Source organism: Trachemys scripta, chromosome 16, assembly GCF_013100865.1.
Source record: "Trachemys scripta elegans isolate TJP31775 chromosome 16, CAS_Tse_1.0, whole genome shotgun sequence".
In the NCBI taxonomy this organism is placed as follows: domain Eukaryota; kingdom Metazoa; phylum Chordata; order Testudines; family Emydidae; genus Trachemys; species Trachemys scripta.
In genome coordinates this window covers 12,532,888-12,554,263 of record NC_048313.1, presented here as the reverse complement: position 1 = coordinate 12,554,263, position 21,376 = coordinate 12,532,888, and the positions used below count along the sequence as shown (strand labels likewise).

The 21,376-nt window shown below is 54.9% G+C and overlaps 1 protein-coding gene and 2 non-coding genes across 4 annotated transcripts; all 3 read left to right on the top strand.

The window, feature by feature from the left end:
* Window positions 1-680: 680 nt before the first annotated feature.
* KANSL2 (KAT8 regulatory NSL complex subunit 2) lies at window positions 681-12,789 on the top strand (the record flags this gene model as incomplete). 2 transcript variants are annotated; one of them, XM_034792518.1, is given in 7 exon segments in its annotated part: window positions 681-795; window positions 1,427-1,590; window positions 3,470-3,636; window positions 4,523-4,619; window positions 7,171-7,424; window positions 10,631-10,870; window positions 11,937-12,789. In XM_034792518.1, coding segments are annotated over 7 exon segments (1,172 nt in total), but the record flags the coding sequence as incomplete, so codon positions are not given.
* LOC117889290 lies at window positions 4,712-4,848 on the top strand. The gene has a single exon (XR_004648431.1). It is a non-coding gene; the product is annotated as a small nucleolar RNA SNORA2/SNORA34 family (small nucleolar RNA).
* LOC117889291 lies at window positions 11,621-11,757 on the top strand. The gene has a single exon (XR_004648432.1). It is a non-coding gene; the product is annotated as a small nucleolar RNA SNORA2/SNORA34 family (small nucleolar RNA).
* Window positions 12,790-21,376: the final 8,587 nt, after the last annotated feature.

Below are 21,376 nucleotides of genomic sequence, written 5' to 3'. Positions count from 1 at the left end.
ACAGTATCAAACGCTTTACTGAAATCCAGGTATATTAGGTCCACCGCATTTCCCTTATCTAATAAATCCGTTACTTTCTCAAAGAAGGAGATCAGATTCGTTTGGCACGATCTGCCCTTCGTAAAACCATGTTGTAATTTATCGCAATTGCCACTAACCTCCAGGTCCTCAACTAGTTTCTCTTTCAGAATTTTCTCTAACACCTTGCACACTGTTTGTACTGACTTCGTTAGTGCTTTTTATGTAGCCTGTTGTAAAACTAGACAAATATCTAGATGAGTTGATGTACCCCGTGCAAGACCTCTGCGTACCCCTGCTTGAGAACCACTGCCTTAGTAAATGGACACAACTAGGAGGTGCAGCTTCTGTCCTGCAGGGTCAGTTCCGCAGGGAGCGGGCCGGCAGTCTTCAGGTTTCTTGGTAGGGGAGATGAGTATTCCATGGGAACTGTGACAGCCCAGATTTAATTGGTGACTTTCCCGTTCAAACTCTGGAGCTTACCCTGATGTTTGGGGGTTGGGACGTCTGTGATCTGACCTGTTTGTCTCTTGAAGAGAGCTGGTTGTCTCCCCTCCTGCTGCCGGACTCCCGGCAGGTTCTTGTCTGTGCTGTGCTTGAGTAACAGCCGGCTGGAAGTGGAGCTGAATGACCTGCCTCTGTAATGGCCTCTTTCCTTTCAGATGAGGACAGCTGGAGTGATGGAGAACAAGAACCTGTGACAGTGGATCAGACGTGGCGAGGAGACCCTGATAGTGAAGCTGAAAGCATCGACAGCGATCAGGAAGACCCTCTGAAGTAAGACACGTTGTGAATGCCTGTCAGTTGTATGGAATGGGGAGCTTGCTGCTGCAGGATAATAATCATAATTTAGATCCTTGTTAAAAGACAGTTCTAGGAAGAGAAACGGCATCTTCAGTAATGCTACAGCTAAAAATTACAAATGTTGTTTCTCGTGAGTTACACCATGTGCTGATCTCCAGATAGGCTCAGGAAGAAACCCTTCCTGTGAGGTATAATTGAAAAGAAGCTGTTGCCTTTTTTGTGTGACATAGCTGGTGTTAGCCCTCATTGGAGAGTGGGTACTGGGCTAGGTGGGCCATTATTGGTTTGTTCTAATCTGGCCAATGTGATGTTCAGTATTACGAAGGATACAGAAGAAAATCCTGCATTGCTCCAGTGTGACTAGGTCAGTCTTGTATATCTCTAGAATTTAACCACCTCCACTCCCTGCTCTTAGATTCGTACTCACTGGCTGGCTTGTAGGTCTCACTTATTGGTTAGATAGCTTCACCCTGCCAGGTGTGCTGCTCTGGGCTACCTCTTATCTGGTGGTATCTCAAGGCTATTGGCTAGCGTCTATAAAGCTCATATCTTACTGTCCCTCACTTACTTGTGACCTATTGAATTTGGACCCTGTTTGTTATAGACATGCTGGCGTGTACACAGCTGAGGAGGTGGCATTAATCATGCGTGAGAAGCTGATCCGTTTGCAGTCATTGTACATAGACCAGTTCAAACGACTCCAGCACCTCCTGAAAGAGAAGAAGCGTCGATACTTGCACAGCCGCAAGGGGGAGCATGAAGCCATAGGCAAGTACTGGTCCAGGAAGCCACAGCTCTGTATTCCTCTGGCCACAGGGCACAGCACATGTAGAAGCCACACACAGACCTTTATGTTTCTTAGGGGTGATTTCAGTTTTTCTGTGTGCCTAAGGGTGACAGTATTTGTGTTGTGTGTGGTTGGTCAAGTGCTTGAAGATCGGTCTCATGGTGGGTATGAAGGTTGCCCGATTTCTTTGCTCTTTAGTGTTTGTGGTATTGTGAGGAAACCAAGCCTGCAAAACCTGAACTCTGAGAGAAAAATGATTTTCTGTATGGGATTTCCTGTTTTGTTTTTTAATAAACAAAATGTTAGGGTGTGTAAGTCCTTGTCTACACTAGAAAAGATTTGCTGGCATTGCTGTACCGGCAAACCCTCCTCGTGTACATGCAGCTTGCATTATACCCATTTGGTAGGCAAAATAAGCTACACCAGCCAAAGCTCTTGATGCTGGTATAACTGTGTCTGCACTGAGGTTTTTGTTGGTATAGAAATGCCATAAAAAATCATGCCCCAAACTGTCATTGCTATACCGCAAAAGTTTCTCCTGTAGACCTGGCTTCAGCGTGGGGGGCTGAGGCCTGGCAGAGAAGGCTTCGACCAGTGCTGCAGCTTCCTCAGCCTGACATAGAAAGCCTTTCCTATGAATCGGCAGGAACCTGGGTGCTCGGATGCTCCTAGCACAGGGAAGAAGAGGAGGGTGCGACAGTTAAAGCTCTCTCCATTGGGCAGATAAGGTGTTAAATGCATGAGACACAATTATTTCCCTGCCCAGCTCCACTCTCTGGGCCCTCATTCCGTCTCCATCCCTGCTTTTTACATTCCAGGCAGATGGCACTCTCTGTGGCGCACCCACCCCTAAGTCCATCCCATGGCCTTCACTTTCCCTGGCGGATTTCTTCTTCCAAACTTTGTTTAATTTCACATTCATGCAGTGTTCTACTTGTAAAACCATAGATACACAATGTATGCTGATAAAATGTACGTGCTTATTGTTTACAAAAAGAAAACAGTGGGGAGAAGCAGGGGTGGCCGTGGGGCAGCCTAAGGTCTGCTGGAGAGAGAGGCGCTTACCTCCTGCTGACTTCCTGGGGTCTAGAAGATGATCTTTGGAGGCAATTGTTTTTATAGTTCAGCTAGTGAAATGTTACGTCATGTAGCCGGCTGTGCTGCAGAGCCGCATGAAGAATGCCTTCACTGTCATCTTCTCCACGGGTAACTTATCATGCAAAAATACATTATACGACCCATTCTCTGACAAAAAGAATAGACTATTATATGCAGCAATATTTTATAAAAGATTTTATAAACCGATAACTTGATGAAAAAGTCCATGACGAATAGTCAGGTAAATGCAAAGTTATGAACATTTACATCACAACATTTGCACATTAATAAACTTTTAAAATAGCCCATGTAGTCAGCTTTGGACTAATCTATAAGCCAAGTCAAATTGCAATTCTAATTGCAGGAATTCATATGCTATAGTCCAAATACAGGTTTGACCCATCAACAGTTTCAAAAAGGGAGGAGTCCTTTAAAAATGCTTACAGACTAACCGGTTTACTGGAGTAAGTGGGATGAGCTTGCTGGAGGCTGCACTGTGCTGTTCAGACCTTACCAAAAGGCTTAGTTCCTGCTCGAACTGCAGAACTCAACACCACCAGAATGTGGAGCTGTTCAATACCTCTCTAAGCAAGGAGTCAGCAGTCGGAGGCCCTCCATAGCCAGCTAAATGGTCTGGCTCCCTGCATAGGAAATCCATCCCCAGTCCTGTTTAGAAGCGAACAATGGACTCCTCTCTAAACAGAGGGCAGCAGCCTGGACAATGTTGTGTAATGCCGATTACCTTCTGTCTGTATCTCCCAGGGAGCAGCCTTCTGACAGGCCCAGAGGGGCTTCTGGCCAAGGAGCGTGAGAACCTGAAGCAACTGAAGTGTCTCCGACGCTATCGGCAGCGCTATGGCGTGGAGGCCCTGCTGCATCGCCAGCTGAAGGAGCGTCGGATGTTGGCGACTGAGGGTGCGGCCCAGCAGGTACTTCATGCTGTAGATACAGGGAGTTCTGATCTCTGGCCTGTTTGAGTTCCAGATTCGCTTAGCTCCCAGGTCTCCTCTCCCTCTCCTCCTTGTGGGGATCATTCCAGCAAGTTGCATATAGTTCCAGCCCTGCCAGATTTTCCATTGTAAAGCCCTGTCTTTGGGGACATGTACATCAGCCATAAATATTCACTCCTGGCAGACGCGCGGCATAGGAAACCTCAGCCAATGAGTGTGGAGTTCTGTTGGGGCTGCTTTTATTAAAGGGACAGGAGCACTTATAATGTAGGCCCAAAATGTAGATCTGCAGAATTGTTCCCTTTAAAGAAAGGGGTGGGCGAGAGGCTAATCTGAGTAGGAATAGGTTTTCATCACTTGTCATTACATGGAAATCCTTTTTTTGTTGGAGCAGGGAGAGTTAAACATTCCTCGGGAGCCCAAATGTAGCCACCTTGTGTTGTGCAGGAGAAGCTGAAATTGAAATTGACTGAGGCAGTGGTTTCTGTATTACCATTTAAAAAAAAAAAGCTACCTAAATGTTTGAATGAAATTAGAGGATGGGACTGATTTTAAATTCCCAGTGGAGTGGGTTCAGCCTTTCCATAATGACACCTCACTCCCCTGCCCCAAAAAAGCAATCCGGGACTGGCAGGCTGGTTTGCAAGCCTCAGGCTGAGAATCCATGCCCTAAGGCAAGGAAGTTCGGAATCTGCCTCAGAACTTGAACTCTTCCTGACGACAAAGTCAACAAAAAGCGTCCATGGTGGAAGGTCGCTCTGATAGCTGAATGTGAGAGTCCTGTAAAGTGGCAGGTCTCTCTCCAGTCAGCACCTGGGCAGTCCTCCTGTGTGGCTCTGATCTGTTCTCTTGGGCTCCTTTGCAGGCACACACCACTCGTTCCAGCCAGCGGTGCTTGGCCTTTGTCGATGACGTTCGCTGTTCCAATCCGTCTCTCCCGATGACCAGACACTGCCTCACTCGTATCCTTTTATCCTCCCATCTGCAGTGAGCTGCACGTGGGACTGTGCTCTGGCAGCATGATGTGTACCGGGGTGACTGCTGCTCATTTCTGTGGGCCCTGAATCAAGGCCGTCGGTTTGCTGTAGCCGTTGGTTTCAAGCAGGAGCCCAGAGGAATGCCTTCCCGTGGTCTGTTGGCTGTTCCAGAGCCTCTTACAGGGAACTGCCAATTCAGTTGGAAGCAACAAGCGAACCGTGGAAGATTACAAGACAGCCACAGGCTAATTTCCAGCTGTGTTAAACTAAGATGGAAGTAAATTGGTCTTTAACTCATATAATGTAATCCTTGAAGAATCCTGCCTGTGGATGCTGATAAACATCTAGAACAAGGAAGTATTGGGTGGAGCCTTTTGTGAGTTAAGAATAAATCTTAGCTCCACTGGGAAGTGTCATGGGTCCCTAGATCTGACTTGGATTCCTTGGGGGGTGCTGTTTGTTCAAGTGCACGTCCACACTGAACAGTGAGTCTCATACTCTCTCCATGGCATGTTTGTCTGACTTCAGAGCAAGTCTGCTTGGCTTACAGATAAAACGGTGGGCCAGCCCTGCAGATTCCCACTGGGTTCTTTACAGCTCCTAGATCCCCACAGTAACAAGCCATGATCTGCCCCCGGTTACACCTGTGCAGCCCCCATTGTCTGGAGGGGTTTACACTGAGGTAATTAGAGGTGGAATTCGGTGCTGCATTCGGAGCTTAGTTTTGCAGTTGTTGCTGATGCGAGTCAGAGTAAACTCCAGCTCCCTCTCCCAGAGTCATGTTGGCTGAGTGGGGCTGGCAGCAGAGGAAATTATTAACTTTGTTTTGTTACTAAAGTCAGCAGATCTGAGACTGATTACACACAGGGAACAGGTGTGTGGGGCAGGAAATGGCCATTGTTTCTCCAGGATAAATACCCCTAAAATGGCTTAACCCAGGAGACATTTGCAGCTGGCTAGCTTAGAGTAGTGCAGGCAATGAAAGGACTGTATAAAAAATGTCTTCTCTTCTGTCTGATTCGTGTCTGCTATTTAGTGACCCAAACAAGATTTTACTTTGGTCAGCCCTGCTGAGCTGATCGAGTTAGAGGAGAACCAGCTGTAATCTGTTCTGCTTCGTGCATCATTGATAGACTCGTTGGCTCTGTTTGGTTTTCAGGAAACTAGATTGTTGGTAATGATGCATGAAACAGACAGAACCCTGCTGGATTCTCCTGTTCCATGTGGGATCGGTGAGTCTCATAAATCATGTTTTGACCTGTAAACTAAGCATTTGATCTGGAGTCACTGAGAGATTAAAATCTGGAGCCCCACCTTACTGTTTGTACAGAGCCTCTTTGCTGGTGGCATCTGCCTGTGAGCATCTTCTGGTGTAGGCTCTGGACTGATTCCGTTAGTCTGAATTGCTAGCTTCTTTAAGTCTGTGTATTACGAGATTCCTGTGTGCGCGTGTGTGGAGGATTGAAGAGGAAATGGTCATCTTGAAATCTGGTCAACTTCAAAAAATGAGTTAAAAGCTCTTTCAGGTCCTTCTCCTGCGTTGGGAGTTCCCTGCCAGTTTGTGGTTTTACAATCACTGTGTTTTTAATGTTTTTCTCTCCCTTGTTGCCATGCATAAAAAGGGAAACTGTGACAGTCACTATGCACAAAGACCTCAGAACTAGTTATTTTTGTGTGGCTTGACTTCGTGGGTGGGTCTGACTTGAAACACCATAAACAAGCCCGATTTCTCCAAGAGTGCTGAAGTGCTTCAAGTTAAGCCCCCAAGTCACTAGTCGTTTGGGTTGGAGTGCTGTATTTGCAAAGTGAACAAATTGGGGGAAATTGCTCTAATTTTTCATTTACAGTCATCTCCAGAGTTCTTTGTAACAGTAATAGGCCAGACGTTACTGATGGGGGGGGGGTGATTTGACATTTGGCGGGGTTCCTTTAAGTGGGATTGTTCTTGTTCTAGTTTCGATAGTGAGCGAGTGGCAGTCCCCGCTGCTGGACAGCCTTAGAAGTAGGATGCCATTGGAGCTGGGTCTGGCTGTGATTGAAGGCAGGGAATCCCATTTATGCCATTGGCAGGGATAGTTTTTCCTCTAGGCACTTTTAGGTACAGAAGGGATGAAAATCCGGAACTGAATTCCTAGATTTGGAAAAAGCTGTGTGCGCGCTGCTATAAACACTGAGCACCCTGCTGCATGGTAGATGTTCAGGTTTCTGCAGATACGTATGATTTATTTGCAGTGGCCCATTCCATTGCATTCGTAACACTGGCCGTCTGAGGGTCTGGGTGGGAGTGCTTTACAAGCATTCAGCTAGGCCTCATATCCCCCTTTCCCGCCCACCAAGGTTATCAATAATAGCCCCATTTTACAGCTGGGGCGCGCACACGCCTGGCCAAGGTCACTGAGCAACTGGGGACTAGATCCCTGGTCTCTTGAGTTTGTGCTTTGCCCTCTGCTTTGTGTCCCAGGGCAAGACATCTTTCGGTAGCAGGTTTCTTTGCCCGGCCAGGCTCTGTACGTTCCCCTTGACTGTATCTTCCCAGATATTTGTCAGGACACCAATCAGACATTGTTTAAGCTGTGTCAAGGGTCAGAGGAAGCGCCCTGCGACAAGCCGGTTCCTGTAAGCCTCTCTGAGAGTCCCTGCTGCCCGCTTCATCTCCAGCTGCCGCCTCAGATGTATGTACCCGAGCAGGTGCTCTCTGTTCCCGAGGAGCTGGACGCTGCCCCCACGGATCTGTACCTGAGCGCTGCTGAGCTTCAGCCCACAGAGAGCTTACCCCTGGAGTTTAGCGACGTAAGTTGGAGCAGCTACACGGTGCGCTGTAGTGCGGCGTGCAGGCATGATGTCCTCCAGTGAACGGAGGAAGAGCATTGCTGTCATCATTCTGCATGCTAAAACCATGTAAAAATTTCAGGGGGGGGGAGCTATAAAGCAACGCAGAACAAGCAGGACCTCTAGTTCTGAGGGACTCCTTGAAAGGTCTGGACTCAGAATACAGTGCCTAGGTGTCGTGGTACCTGTGGTGATGTGGATTTGCCTGCTCATCTGAGCTGTTATATTGAAACTGGATAAAGTTCAGAAAAGGGCAACAAAAATGATTAGGGGTATGGAATGGCTTCCGTATGAGGACAGATTAATAAGACTGGGACTTTTCAGCTTGGAAAAGAGATGACCAAGGGAAGATATGAAAGAGATCTATAAAATCATGACATGTATGGAGAAAGTAAATAAGGAAGTGTTATTTACTCCTCCTCATAACACAAGAACTAGCGGTCACGCAATGAAATTAATAGGCAGCAGGTTTAAAACAAACAAAAGGACGTATTTTTTCACACAACGCACAGTCAACCTGTGGAACTCCTTGCCAGAGGATGTTGTGAAGGCCAAGACTATAACAGGGTTCATAAAAGAACTAGATACGTTCCTGGAGGATAGGTCCATCAATAGCTATTAGCCAGGCTGGGCAGGGATGGTGTCCTTAGCCTCTGTTTGCCAGAAGCTGGGAATGGGCGACAGAGGATGGATCACTTGATGATTCCCTGTTCTGTTCATTCCCTCTGGGGCCCCTGGCATTGGTCACTGTCAGCAGACAGGATACTGGGCTAGATGGACCTTTGGTTGGACCCAGGTCTGGCCGTTTTTACGTTACAAGTAGGCACAGTGGGGTGAGCTGAGACTGGAGTTTAAGCCTCTCCTGCCACTTGCCTAGGGTGTCTAGATAGCAAGGATGAAAAATTGGGAATGGAGGGGTGCAACAGGTGCCTATATAAGACAAAGCCCCCAATATCAGGACTGTCTCGATAATATTGGGACATCTGGTCTCCCTGCACTTGCCCTTGGCTGGTACCTCAATCAATTCCTTGTTTTGTTTCTAATCATTGAAGAAAGAACCATCTTGTGTGAGATGAGAGAATTCAGTGGGTTTGGGAAATGTTTCTTTTGGTGGGGTTTTAACCTGATTGCTCCTTTGCAACTGCTAGTCTATTTAAATCCGTACTTAGGGGCTTTTTTGAAAAGCGGCTTTTTGCGTCTATCCCATAAAGGATGCACAAGGGTTTTAATCCCTGGATTACTGGGATGTCCTGCATGCGGGTTAAGCCTCCATGTTGAAAAATCCTAATGAAATGTATTTAAACAAAAATATTGCAGGTGCTCTGATCTATTTTCTGAATGAGACATTTCTTGCTTTATAAATTAGATATTACCAAACTCTCTGCATGCTTTGTCCCAAAGCAGACTTGGAATCAACTTAAAAATAGCTGGACGGGAATGCCGAGAGCGCCTCCTTTAGCCATAGGGACCCTCGAAGCCATGGCATTAATATAGAAGGCCATATGCCACCGGTCCAGCGACTGAAAAGCCCCTGAGCGCTGAAGCTGCTTGTTAGGAACCTAGATCGGCTGTGGCTGCCATAAAGGCATGAGCTGAGAGCCGTTAAGGTCAACGGAGCCTTTCCATTGACTGCCGTGGGCATTGGGTTTGAGTGTTCGCATGGCAGGACTGGCCTGCTGGTGCATGCAAGAACAGTCTTTGGGGGAGGAATTGTCTCCGGCCAGAAACGTGCTGGAGCTGGAGCTGTGACTTCTCCTGGCCTGTGCAGGACGTTAATGGCTGTTCAGACAGGAATTCAGGAGCCTTGTCTCTCCTTCTGGCCGTACTCTGAGCTGGGCCTGGCTGAGGACTGCTTTGGAACAGGCCTACTAGCATGTGTGATTCTCCGTGCTATTGAGATGAGCATGGGCCTGCCTTGCTAGAAGCACACACGTGATCAGAGACCCACGGCCTCTCGTACTGGAATTCATTCTGTCGGAGGGAACCTTTCCATGCTCCTGCTTGAGGACTCAAACCTTTGTCAGCATCCAGGGCCTCTGCATTTTATCTAGTGTAAAGTTCTCCTGTTAACATGTCCTTCTGCAGTCACAGACATTCCACCCTTCAAAGCCAAAACACATACCCTCCCCTAACGATAGCCTCCGACCAGCCCTGGCCTCCCATGTCAGCATTCTCATCAGCACATCCAGCAGGCACAGCGGCAATGTATTTGTGAGCATGGCCAAGTGGAGGAATAAAACAGAGGAGGGGGTAGGTAGATTTTGCAATGGTGCCTGTCCGGCACCCAGAGAGGGCTCTGCTGGAGTGTGATAATCTGGGTGGGGCCCCTGAGGCTCCTGAGAGATTGAAATTAGATCCTCACCGAGACCTATTGCCCCCACCCCTTAGTTGGGTGCTCACCCCTTCCTGGTCATCCAGTTTGTAGGACAATGGTAGGTCATGCAGGGCTACAGATCCCTAGGTCCTCAGACTTGTCTTCAGTGGAAGTTCAGCATTTCCATCCCAGATTGAAATGCTGCTGGGGGAGGCAGATTTCTTTCCTGGCCCAGCATGCTATGCGTGCTGCACCCAGAATTCCAAACTCTTGGTTATCAAATAAGGGAAACCCCAGACAGGCCGGTTTCTCTTCACGCTGGCACGGTTTGGAGGAAGAGAGAAACGGATCTGACAGCGAGACTGGAATTCTTGGTGTCCCAATGCATGCTGCTCCGACTTCCTCTGTGGCGCTTAGAAACAGGGCTGAACCACGCTGGCATGGGGCATTGTGGGGGAAGCTTGCCCTGCCACGGCCTTTGCCTGCCCTGTGGTCAGAGGCCGACAGTCACCCACCCCTAAAGGCCTCTAATAACATGGCCAAGTTGGGAGGAAGATCCTGAGGAGCTGGAGTCGGATTGTCCCTGCTCCTTTTCTGGGGGACTTAGGAACTACTCCGTATGGGAACAGGGGCTGCCTGGGCTCTGCCAGTTTGACTGCTCCCTTTGGGTTCTCCCAGGACGTTCAGACTTGCTGAGCTCCTGCTGCGGAGCTGTGGGTGCCCAGCATTCCTGAACTCAGGCCCATGGTCTTTGCCCTGTGATGGAAGTGGGCAATGTGGAAAGGGGCCCAAATCTCCCCTCTGTCGTCCACGCAGCCCCGTGAAGCCTGCTGGTGGGTGTTTTCTCTTGCAGGATTTAGACGTGGTGGGAGATAGCATGCAGTGCCCCCCTTCCCCTCTGCTCTTTGACTCCTCCGGGGCCCTGGAAGATCAGGCCATCAAAGATATTGCTGAGGCTGCTGTAGACATACTGGCCCATGAAGAACCTCCTCAGCCAGGCTTCCCGACCCAGGCAACCCAGCTGGACAGAGGGAGCTCTGCTGGCCAAGCCGCCTTGCCAACTCTGGAGCCTCTTGCAGAGCCAGCTGCCCAGGTAGAGCCGGGGATGCGCCTGGGGCTTCCAGCCGAGCCGGGCAGTATTTCCCTCCAGAACTCTGTAAGGAGTTGGCCGACGGGGGAGGTGCTCCCCTTTTACGAGCTACTGGGTCAGCTCTCTATTGGCCAAAGCTCCATGCGGCTCTCCTATGGAAAGCCAGCTGTGGCCCCACTCCGCCCAGCCACGTTACGCGTGGATTATTCCATGTTTCCGGGCATTAGCTGATTGCCTGCAAGGGTCGGGAAGGAACCTTTCCCCTACATGCCTCGCTGCACAGCTGAGCTGGTGCACTATTTGTGTGTGTTGGGGGGGCCAGACAGGATACATCTCTATGGGAGGCATTGGGACGTGGTCTGCACTGAAGGCCGTGTACCAGGCCAGTGGCCTGAGCTGCTGTGGAAAGTCCTGTCTCTCCGGTGTGGTGATTCCAAAGGAACGTTTACTCCGTAGCTGTCTTGTTTCTACCTTGCTTCTCCCAGGCATCTCAAACACCACCTCCCCCTGCGACATCCGGCTCAGACACATCGCTCAGCCAGGAGATTGCTAAGGGGTTGGTGTTTTCTCTGGAGGTGGCCCCTGGAGCCCTTTTCCCTTCCCTCAGATTGCTGGGGAGGGCTGGATGCTGCTTCTTCTCTGGAAAGCGGCGACCTTCCAGGAGCTGAGAGAGCTGCTCCCAGCTCTTACCAGCCTGGGGCACTAGGGCCTAAGGTTGGGGTTCAAGCTGGCAGTTCTGAAATGCCCCAGCGGCAGGCCCTGAATCAAGGCCCTCGGTTTGCTGTAGCCGTTGGTTTCAAGCAGGAGCCCAGAGGAATTTCTTCCCATGGTCTGCTGGCCGTCCCAGAGCCTCTTACAGGGAACGGCCAATTCAGTTGGAAGTAACAGTCTGCAAATGGAGGTCTCCACCAGGAGGGGGGAGGGCTGCTGGACTGGAATCGCTCTGGAGCTCCCACCCTACTCTGGCCTGGCTGCAGCGCCTCGTGGTTCCTGTGCTCGCATGCATGTGCGTGAAATCCAACTCGGTCAGGTGCTGGGATTGTGACTGTGGATTTTCTGTCTTTAACAGAGTCACCTGCAGACGGGGGTGGGCAGGCCTGGACCAGAGGAAGACAGGAAGCTGGCGGACACCGCAGCCTCCACCCGGTCACATGGAAGACTGGCAGCAGCCAATGGGAATCCAGAACCAGCCTCCATCAGCTGATAAGGTCTTGGATTGGAATCCTTTTTCTTGATGGAAGGCTTGGCCGCCCTGAAACGGACCTGAGCGTGAAATACACGTGGTTGACGGAGTATGGTAACCCAACACTTCACCTTTCCACCCGAGTATTGTGGCCAGATCAGTGAAACCGGGGAATGGTGAAATGTCTGCCCAGGAGCTCATGTGACAGGTTCCAGTTGGTTGCTTTCCTGCCAGTCCTTCCCCCTCATTCAGTTCTGGTTCCTTTTGGTGAAGCCTGCCAAAAGCACAGCTGGCTAGTGAGACACTGTCATTCCCAGTCAGGGTAGAAGAGACGGAGAAAGGGTAGGCGGCTCGTGGGACGCACGCTCAGTTAGCAAAGTTGTGATGTATCCATGGAGAGGGGCAAATGAGCCAAACTGAAAGTTTTCCCAGGTGGGGACTGAACATTCTCGAGTCAGCCTGTCAGGGATGTATGTGCTAGGCAGTGGCTTGGCTTGTTCAGACTGTAGCACCGTGTACTAAAGCAAGCTTCTCTCATTCTGGTGTGCGACCGCTGTCATTCCTCTGGCATTGTAAGCTCCTCACCCTAGCTTTAACCGATGGACGAGCCCGTAGGGTGCTAATCGTGTGTAAAATAACAATGTATAAATGTGCTGTACAAAGTTTCCAGTTTGTAATCGGAACGGGGAAATTTCCATCCCCCCTTCCACAAAAAGACAATAAAGACATCAGAAGAAAATGACCATGTTCCTCAGGTTTGTCGCCTCCTGCCTCTGCTGCCACAGAGTGCATCGAGATCCTCCTGTGAAAGGTAAAACGGCTCGTAACGCTGTCTGGACTTAGAGGCCTCATTTCAATTCGGGTGGCAAGGGGGTTGATCCTTTGAGTGTTGAAGGGAAAGTGAAACTCCCCTGCTCTCTGGGGCTGGGTACATAGAGCAGATGTTCCTGTGGACCTGGGATACTCTCGCTAGTCTGGGAGCAGTTTCATTGTTCGTGAATACTGTGCGTGCACAAAAGATCTTTGGAGGGGAGGGGGGGAGGGAGGAAATACAACTTTACGTCATCTTGGCCCCTGTGTAACTTGAGAGCAGTCAATGGAGAGAGACTGCAAGGGCACAGCATCCTCTGTGTCGGGACCATGGGACGTGGGCCTCTGGGGAGTTCATGGAATGAAAACCATGGGGCCACAAACCACCTGAGTCTTGCCACGTCCGGTAAAAATACACACGGTCATGTTTCACTCCCTCTTACAACGTGAAACCCCAAAAGATCATCTGCCGCTCTGTGGTTTGGTGAGAGCGGCGCCTGCGTAGCCCTGCAATGGACAGGGGCTGCCAGACTTTCCCATTACAAATCCCCTATTTTTAGGGCTTCCTAGCGCTGCCCATGAGGCCTTGGCCTGGGAGCCAGGGCTGGCGTTGTTTGTGTAATTTAACCACACAAGCAACTCGTCAGTTAGAGGAATGGTAAGGTTCAACCCATTCGAGGCTTTGATTTGATTTGTATTTATTTATTGAACTGTTGCTCTAGCCGTCCCAAAGCCCCGTGCAAGTCCTTTGTACGTCCTGTATGGCTAGAGCCTGGCTCCCTTGCGTGCATGGCTGGATTTTGCACATTAGCAAAAGACTGCCCCTTCCTGCAAACTGCCAAGCCAGAGTGCGGCTCCCAGTTCGCTCAATGGAGCGACGGAGCCCTGGTCCTGCCAGGGAGGTCAGACAAAGCCCCCGGTGACTTGAGAGGCAGCGGGAGCAGTCCGGCCAGGATGCTGCCTGCATGGCAACGCAGAGTCTCAGGCCTGGATCTTGCGAACGCTCCTGGGTATGGCCTGCTTGGCAGTGCATGTGCCTCCCTTCCTTTCAGTGAGAGCAGCAGCCCGCTCGCTCTCTGTTGTTTCAGAAGGCTGGGTGCTTGCCTCTTGCCCTTGGGGGAGACGTGCAAAGGGAGCTTGGGTTAAACACAGCAACGCCTGTGCGTCCCCTTGAACGTTTTCCTTTCCCTCCCCCTCTGCTGTGCTCACTAACCGGCGGTACCTCGCCCTGAGGAGATTCGGTAGCACCCCTCTATGGATGCTGCTCTCTAACCTTCCACCATGCTGCGGGGGATTCGTTGGCTCGCAGCTGACGTGTTACTGCTCCTGGCCTTGCCAATGGACAGGGCTTGTGGGGTATTCCTTAGGTGTATGACAGTAGGTCTCAGCAGCCCCCATTGGCTAGGCACAGTACACCAGAACACAACGCGGTCCCGGCCCCAAGGAGCTCAGTCTCCGTGGGGTGCTGCGCCCGTGCAGCGCCTGTCCGGGCCCCCAGGGCATGTTCTCTCCACCCCACACACACTGGCGAAGGGCCAGCGAGGCGGGGCGGTCCGTAGCCATAACAACGTTCCACATGGCTCGTCCGCTCCATCAATCCGCTGCAGCGTTTCGAGGGAGGGCAGGTGCCTGGGGGTAGGATGTGTGTGGAGGGAGTAGGGGGCTGCTGGTCAGACATGTCACCCTTTCTTGGTGCCCACCTGCCCTATTTACAGGCTGCTGCGGTGACTCTCCCCCTTTGCCAAGCCGTTAGAGCCCACTCCCCTCCTGGAGCGGGGGATGGAGCCCAGGCAACCAGCCTAGCCGGGCGGGAGCCTGGATTCCAGGAGGCGTTGGGAGGGTGGCTGAGCAGGGTCAGTGGCGTCCATGGGGAGGCGGTTGCAGCATGAGTGGAGTGAACTGGCCGCGCCCTTGGTGCATGGTTGTCCAGAAGCTCCTCTCCTGGCCCTTTATTAGCTGTCTGGAGAGCTGGGGGTGGGGGGGACCCCCCCGCCTCCCTAGGGAAGAGCAGTCTGAGCTGCGGGCTTGCTGTAGGGCACCTCGGCCTTCTCACTCCTGGTGGAGGCTCTCGCAAGCCAGGGCTAGTTCTGCCTCCCAGCTTGTGAAACATGGGTGCCTCTAGTTTGTTTAGCGGGCCATCCGCCGGGGCCTTCTGCTGACCGTGCCTCTCACTAGGACCATCTCCCCTCTGGCCTCCTGAACCCTCAAAACAGGCTTTCTTGCTGGGACAGAGGGTTGGGGCTTTTATCTGGGCTATGTGGCGCGGGCCTGATGGGTGCATCTTGCAGATGATCCACAGAAGCCTTGATGTGCGTCTGCCTCCCCTCCACCACCCCACCCCCCCCCGGCGGCCTGGTGACCTGCCTGGTCACCAGCTCCTCTGCACCAGCCCTAGAGGGGGAACGGCCAGCGGTACGAAATCTGCCAACACCCTGGCAGGTTGGGCTCGTTGTGGCAGGAGGTGGCAGAGAAGGGAAACTTACCAGCGGGTTACAGGAAGGGATGCGCGTTGTACCTGCCAGCATCCTGGCCACGTCTGCGCCTGGCAAAGGGGAGACATCTCCTGGCGCTGCCAGCAGGCCCCTGAAACGGAGTCTTTGTCCGGGGGCCCTGTAGCTACTTGGCAGCGCCCGAGCCGGTTTCCTTTGCTGGGCTTGTCGGTGAACAGTGCTGGCATTGTGATGGGGCGGGGAGGTGACTGGCTCCGCTCATGGGCCTCAGAGGGGTAAATCTGACACATAGCGGAGACCAGAGCGGCCCGAAGCAGCCTGGTTTGGTCTGTGCTTGCTGGAGCCAGGGCTGGGAGCTGTTACGACAGCGCCGATGGGCCCAGAACATAGAGAAATGTCGGCTGCAGGGGTGTGGGCGGAGGGGGGTTAACATGGGACGGGGAGAGGAGCCCCAGAGGTCCGCATGCGGGTGCCACTGGCTGGAATTGAGCCGGGTGCCGGAGGGGATGCGTGGGGCTGGGCTGCTGTGGGGGGACAGGGCAGTGCCCCGCTGCGGGAGGTCCCTGGAGCTGGTGGGGGATGGGGCAGTGCCCCGCTGTGGGAGGTCCCTGGAGCTGGTGGCTGACGGGGGTGCCGTCGGGACCCCTGGAGGGCATAGCCCTGGGGATGTGGCCCACCGTGGTGCAGGCTAGTGGCCAGTGTTGCAGCTCGCCAAATAGCCCCCCCCCACTCCCCCCCAGGAGGCAGAGTGGAAGCAAGGAGTCCCCTCCGCCCCACGGCTGGGCTGGCTGCACGGTGTCCTGTGTGCCCCCCTCCCGGGCAGGCTGGCGGGGTCTAGAGGTCTGGGCTCGGCTCAGGCCCTGGGGGCGCTTAGCAAATGCCCCTGGCCCCAGAGCGCAGCCGCTGCCTTGGCCCCCCATGTCCCGGGTTTCGAACCGGCCCGGCCCGGGCTGCCGCGGGCTCCCGAATGGGAAACATCTGGCGGGGAGACCCGGCGCCGATTGGCTGAGGCGGGTCAGGCTGCGGGGGGGGCTCCCCCCCCCCCGAGCCGTGACATCACTTCGCTTTCCACCCGGAGTGGCCTCGGCAGGCAGGAGCCCGGGCCGAGCCCGTCCGGGGAGCGCCCCCCTGCAGCGCCGGGCGGCGGGTGAGTCCTGCAGCGAGCTCGGGCTCGCGTTCCCGGGGGGGTGCGCACCGGATTCCCTCCCGCTCCCGGTGCCAATCCGGAGCCGCGCTGCGCCCTGAAGTCTCCAGCGAAGTTGTCTGGCCGCGTGCGCTGGGGGCTGGGGGGGGGGGAACCAACTTGCAGCTGCGCCTGTGTGTTCCGGGCTGGGGCGGAAACTCTGCCCCCCCCCGACCCCCCCCCGGCCTCGGACAGACCCGCGGGGATCCGGGCCCCGCCGCCCACCGCCCCTTTGCGCAGCCCGGCCACTGCTGGCAGAGGTGGGGCTGGGGGCTGGGGGGGCCCTGGCGCGTGTCCCCCGGGGCTGCGGCTCCCTGGTCCTGCAGGGAGGAGGAATTCCTGGGGGGGTCGTAGCTCGGAGCCCCCTTCCCAGCTCCCCCTGCTCCTCCGTCCCAAGCAGCCTGCCGGGCCCCTGGTTCGGGACCGGGGCTCTTTGGAGGCTGGGTTGGGGGGGTGGGGGGCTCGGCCTTACCCCAGGCTGGGCTCCGAGCATGTGCTCTGGCCGCCCTGTTAGTGCCACCATGGACAAAGGCCACCCGTGCACTGCGAGGGTCCGTAAAACACCCCTAGAGCGACCCCCTCCACTGCCTGAGTCCCCCCCCACCCCCACGTTAGAGGGGAGGACGGGGAGGGGGCAGTCAGGACTCCTGGGTTCTATTCCTGGCTCTGTCCCTCGGTGACCTTGGCAGGTCCCAGCCTTGCTCTCTGCCTCAGTTTCCCCATCTGTAAAACTGGGATGATGCTGACCTGCCTGACAGGGCTCTGAGCTGGGCAGAGGGTTATTGTCCCTGTGGCTGCTCACACCAGCTCTGAATTCGGCCATGGCCAGGTGCTGCCCCCTGCCCAGACCGTTAACCTTCTCGCTGACCCCTCCTGTCTGTCGTGAGCTCCATCAAACCTTCTCTGCGGCACTTGGAGATTTGGGCCAGTGTTTTCGAGACCGGGCCACTCACTTTGGTGCTTGAGCTTTCGACCTGAGACGCCCCAAGCCGGACTCCCAGGAGCACAGAACCGCTGGAGCTCCTGCTGCCTTTAGCGGGCGGTGTGGGTCACTCTGTGCTTCCAGCCCCTGGGCGACCCAGGCCTCCGCCCGTCACATCCACTTCCCTCTCTCTGTGCAGCTCCGAGGCGGCTCTGCTGCGTGTCCCAGAAACCTGCCAGGCCATTTGTGACGAACTGGGCCTGTTCTCACTGTGGTCTGTGAATGCTGACAGGGGAGTGTGCTGGGATAGTCTGCATTGTAGGATGGGATCTGCCCGAGGGCGCATACCTGAGTGTGTAACATGAGAACCCAGGAAGGGGTTGAAGGCGAGGCGACTCCTTAGCCCGGGAAACTGAATAAAGGCTGTGGGAGGGGTCGCTGAAAGCAGAGTGCTGGAAGCAGGCTGGAGGGAGGCTGGAGAGATGGCTGGGAGGCAGAGATGGCTCTGACCCCCCAAAGGGGGGTGGGCTGGCATGCCCTGGGACCCCAAGCTGGACCTAACTGAGGGGGGCCCTGTTGTCTGTGCCTGCAAGACCTGTCTTGGACTGTATTCCTGTCATCCAAATAAACCTTCTGCTTTACTGGCTGGCTGAGAGTCATGGTGAATCGCAGGAAGCCGGGGGTGCAGGGCCCTGAGTCCCCCAATACTCCGTGACACCATTGTATCGCTTTTTAAAACCAAGTGAGCTATTCTCAGTGGCCGCTGCACCCTGCCAGGGTCTAAGGAGCTGCGGTGTAGGCACGCTGGCAAACCCCACCTTCTGCCTTTGAGAGTTCAAGTAACTGGCCGGTTGCCTTGTATCATCCTCTGGCTTGTCACGGCGAGGTTAGCTCAGGATCTCGGCTCCGGAGCAGGGTCTGGCCACTGCTTGTTTTACACTTCCTCCCGGGAGCCTGTTCTCATCTGGAAAGAGAGCTGTCGCCTGTGTTTAAAATCTCCTCGCCCGGGGGCCTGCCCGGTCTGGCCTCGCCGCGTGGCTGGGGCCAGCCGGTGTTTTCATCGTCTTGCTGAATCAGGCTCGCCCAGGGCCCGGCTACACGCCAACGTGAGCTTCCTGCACGGGGCGAGATGGGGCAGGCTCCTGGCATGGGAGGGCGAAGCTGGCCCCGTGCGCTCACACAGGACCTGTGTCCTTAGCCAAGGCTTCAGCACAGAGCAGGGACCCCGTTACACCTGACTGGAACAAGCCCAGATCGCTGGGGGCAGGGAAAGCCAGCGACAAAGGAATTCGACGGTGGAACGTTCCCTGGATCAGAGCTGCCCCGTCGATCGTTTCAGTCGGGCACCGAGCTCATTTTCTTGTCTGGGGAGGGCTGGCAGGAGCGGGGGGCTCTCTCTGGTTGTGGGGGGCCCGGTTAACTAGCTGTGGTAATGGGAGGGTGTGGCTAGCAGTGGAGGCTGCAGTCTGGTCAGTAACGGGGCTCTGGGGAGAAGCGAAGAGCGAGTGTTTAGTTCAGGGGCCGCGTTGCCTGTCGGTTCTCAGAGCCATGTGGCCATTGGGCGGTTGGGTTTGGTACGGTGCTGAGACGGCCGCTGCAGCGCCGGGAGGAGTTGTTCTGCCGATGGATCACAGTGAATCCACCTCTGAGAGAGCCGTCGGCCTGGGGCTGAGTCGACCCAACCGGTGGATTTCACAGCCCTGAGCAGCGTAGTGAGAGCGACCTGCTTAGAGCAGCCCCGGGGTTGTGCCCCGTGTTGGGTGGTTTGGGTTTTCTGTCGCGCTGAGGCCGAGTGCTCTGCGTCTCTGGGGGTGTCTCTGGGCTGCAGGGTGTCGGTGTCTTGTGTTGCGGCGTGTGGTGACGGTTTCTGTGTCTGCCACCCTCCCTACCCCCGTAGCTCTCAGCGCGCGGCCGTGTGGCAAATGCAGCAGCACCAGCCCAACCAGCCCCTGCTCCCAGCTCCGCTGGAATTTGCTGGAGGGAGCTGGCTCCCTGCCCCGCTACGGCTGCACGTTGGCACTTGCCGCCCCTTCCCCACATCCTGCCCTGACGAGGCCTCACCGCCCGCTTTGTGGGGAGGGAATAGGGTGTTTTGGGGGCTCAGCTGTTGCTCCCGCCGTGGGCCTCGTGCCAGGGGCCAAGCCAGCCCGTCAGTGGGGCTCTGTAGTGCCCTGCCAGCTCCTCAGACAAGCCCCAGCAGCCAGGGGCTCATTGCACTGGGAGCAATGCTGGCAGTGGCTGTGTGCTGTGGGCATAAGCCTCTGGGTCCTCCCCCAGGGCGTGGGGAGCAGGGAGCCAGTCCCCCTTCTCCCCCCTTGCGACCCTGAACCCTGCGGTGAAGGAGTTTGGAGCCGCTGGCTCCACAGAGGTAAATATCCGCTCTGTCTCCTGCAGGTGAACCCTGGCCCCTTTGCTCAGCCCACGCCAGGCGCTCCCAGGGTACCGAGATGGGTGGATCTGTGGGGCAGCAGCCCTGGGTCGTAGCAGCAACGGGCCTGCAGCCAGGCCTGCTAACACGAGGAGGGGGTGAGCCTTGTGCTTCCTGGCCTCAGATGGTCACCTGGAGGGGCTGGGGGGGACGTGGCCCAGCCCTGGGCAGCACAGCAATGTGTCAGCTGGGGCAAAGCCTAATCTCCCAGCCCAGTGCCCCGTGCCAGCGGGATCCCAAAGAGGGGGGACCAAGGTGTGTCTGCGCAGCAGCTGTGACTGGCCCCAGGACAGCGCTGCCTGGGGCCCAGCACGCCGAGCCACCAGCAGAATCAGGCCTTCCCAGCGACTGGCGGGGCCCCAGGGAGCCCTCGTGAAATGCTCGCTTGTCAAATGCAGGTCCAGCCCCTGGTGCCCCCAGAGCCGGGCTCGTCTCACCTGCTCACCCTGCCTTGGCTTGTTGGGATAGACGGGGGGCTGGGAGCCAGGTTCTGTCTCTGGGAGCGGAGTGGACGCTGGGGCTCGTGTGGTCAGGTTTCTTCCCCATCCCCCTCCACCGAGTCCCGGGCATCGGTGCGAAAAGTCCTGACCTCGCCAGGGCTCCTCCATCTGCCATAAGCGGAGCCGGCTCTGCCCAGCTCCTGGCTGGCTGACTGCGGAGGAGCAGTTGGACTGGAAGCCACCCTGTGGCGTTGCTAGCCACTTGTCCTTCCCCGGGAGGGGCGCGTTCTCCTTCGGGAAATGGGTGAGGGTCCCCGCAGCCCCCCAGGCTGGGGTCACCTCCGGGGTGGGACCTGGCAGCACCCCTGTGACGAACTGGGAATGTTCTTAATGTTTTCTCTGAATACTGTGTGAGTGCCTCAGTTTCCCCTATGCAGTTCTTAAGTATCTAGGTGGTGGGATAAGGGTGTCTGGTTGCTGCAGAGCAAAGGGCCAGTGTACCTAAATGCCCGACACTCTGTCTCCTGGCAACTGATGGCCTGGGCCCCTCCTCTGCGAAGGTGCAACTGAAGGTGTTGGAGACAAAGAGATCAGGTGACCTCCTGGCCCGGGAAAGAGACAAAAGCCAGAAAGGAGGGGCTGGACGGGGGTTTCAGTTTGGTGCTTGGTGGTGGAACGCAGGGAACCCCGAGGTTGGGGTGTAAGCTCCCAGCCCCCCAGAAGGACTTGACTGAGGGGTCCTGTTTTAGACTGCGTTCCTACTGTCCAATAAACCTTTCATTTTACTGGCTGGCTGAGTGTCCCGGTGAATCCCAGGAAGAGGGGTGCAGGGCCCTGACTCCCCCACACTCCATGACAGCCCCTTTAGGAATATTGCTGGAAGTGTGCGCCCAGTGCTGGGGGGCACCGTTCTAGACGGACGTTGAGACATCGGTGAGGGGATTAGAAAGGGGCCGGGCAGCGCTAGATCAATGGATCCCGCTTCACAGGGGTGACTGGGGCGCAGATATGTCATCGGGGATCTAAAGTCTAGCAGAGGAAGGTCGAACCCGCCCCAGTGGCTGGAAGCTGAAGCGAGACCCTGGAAAGAAGA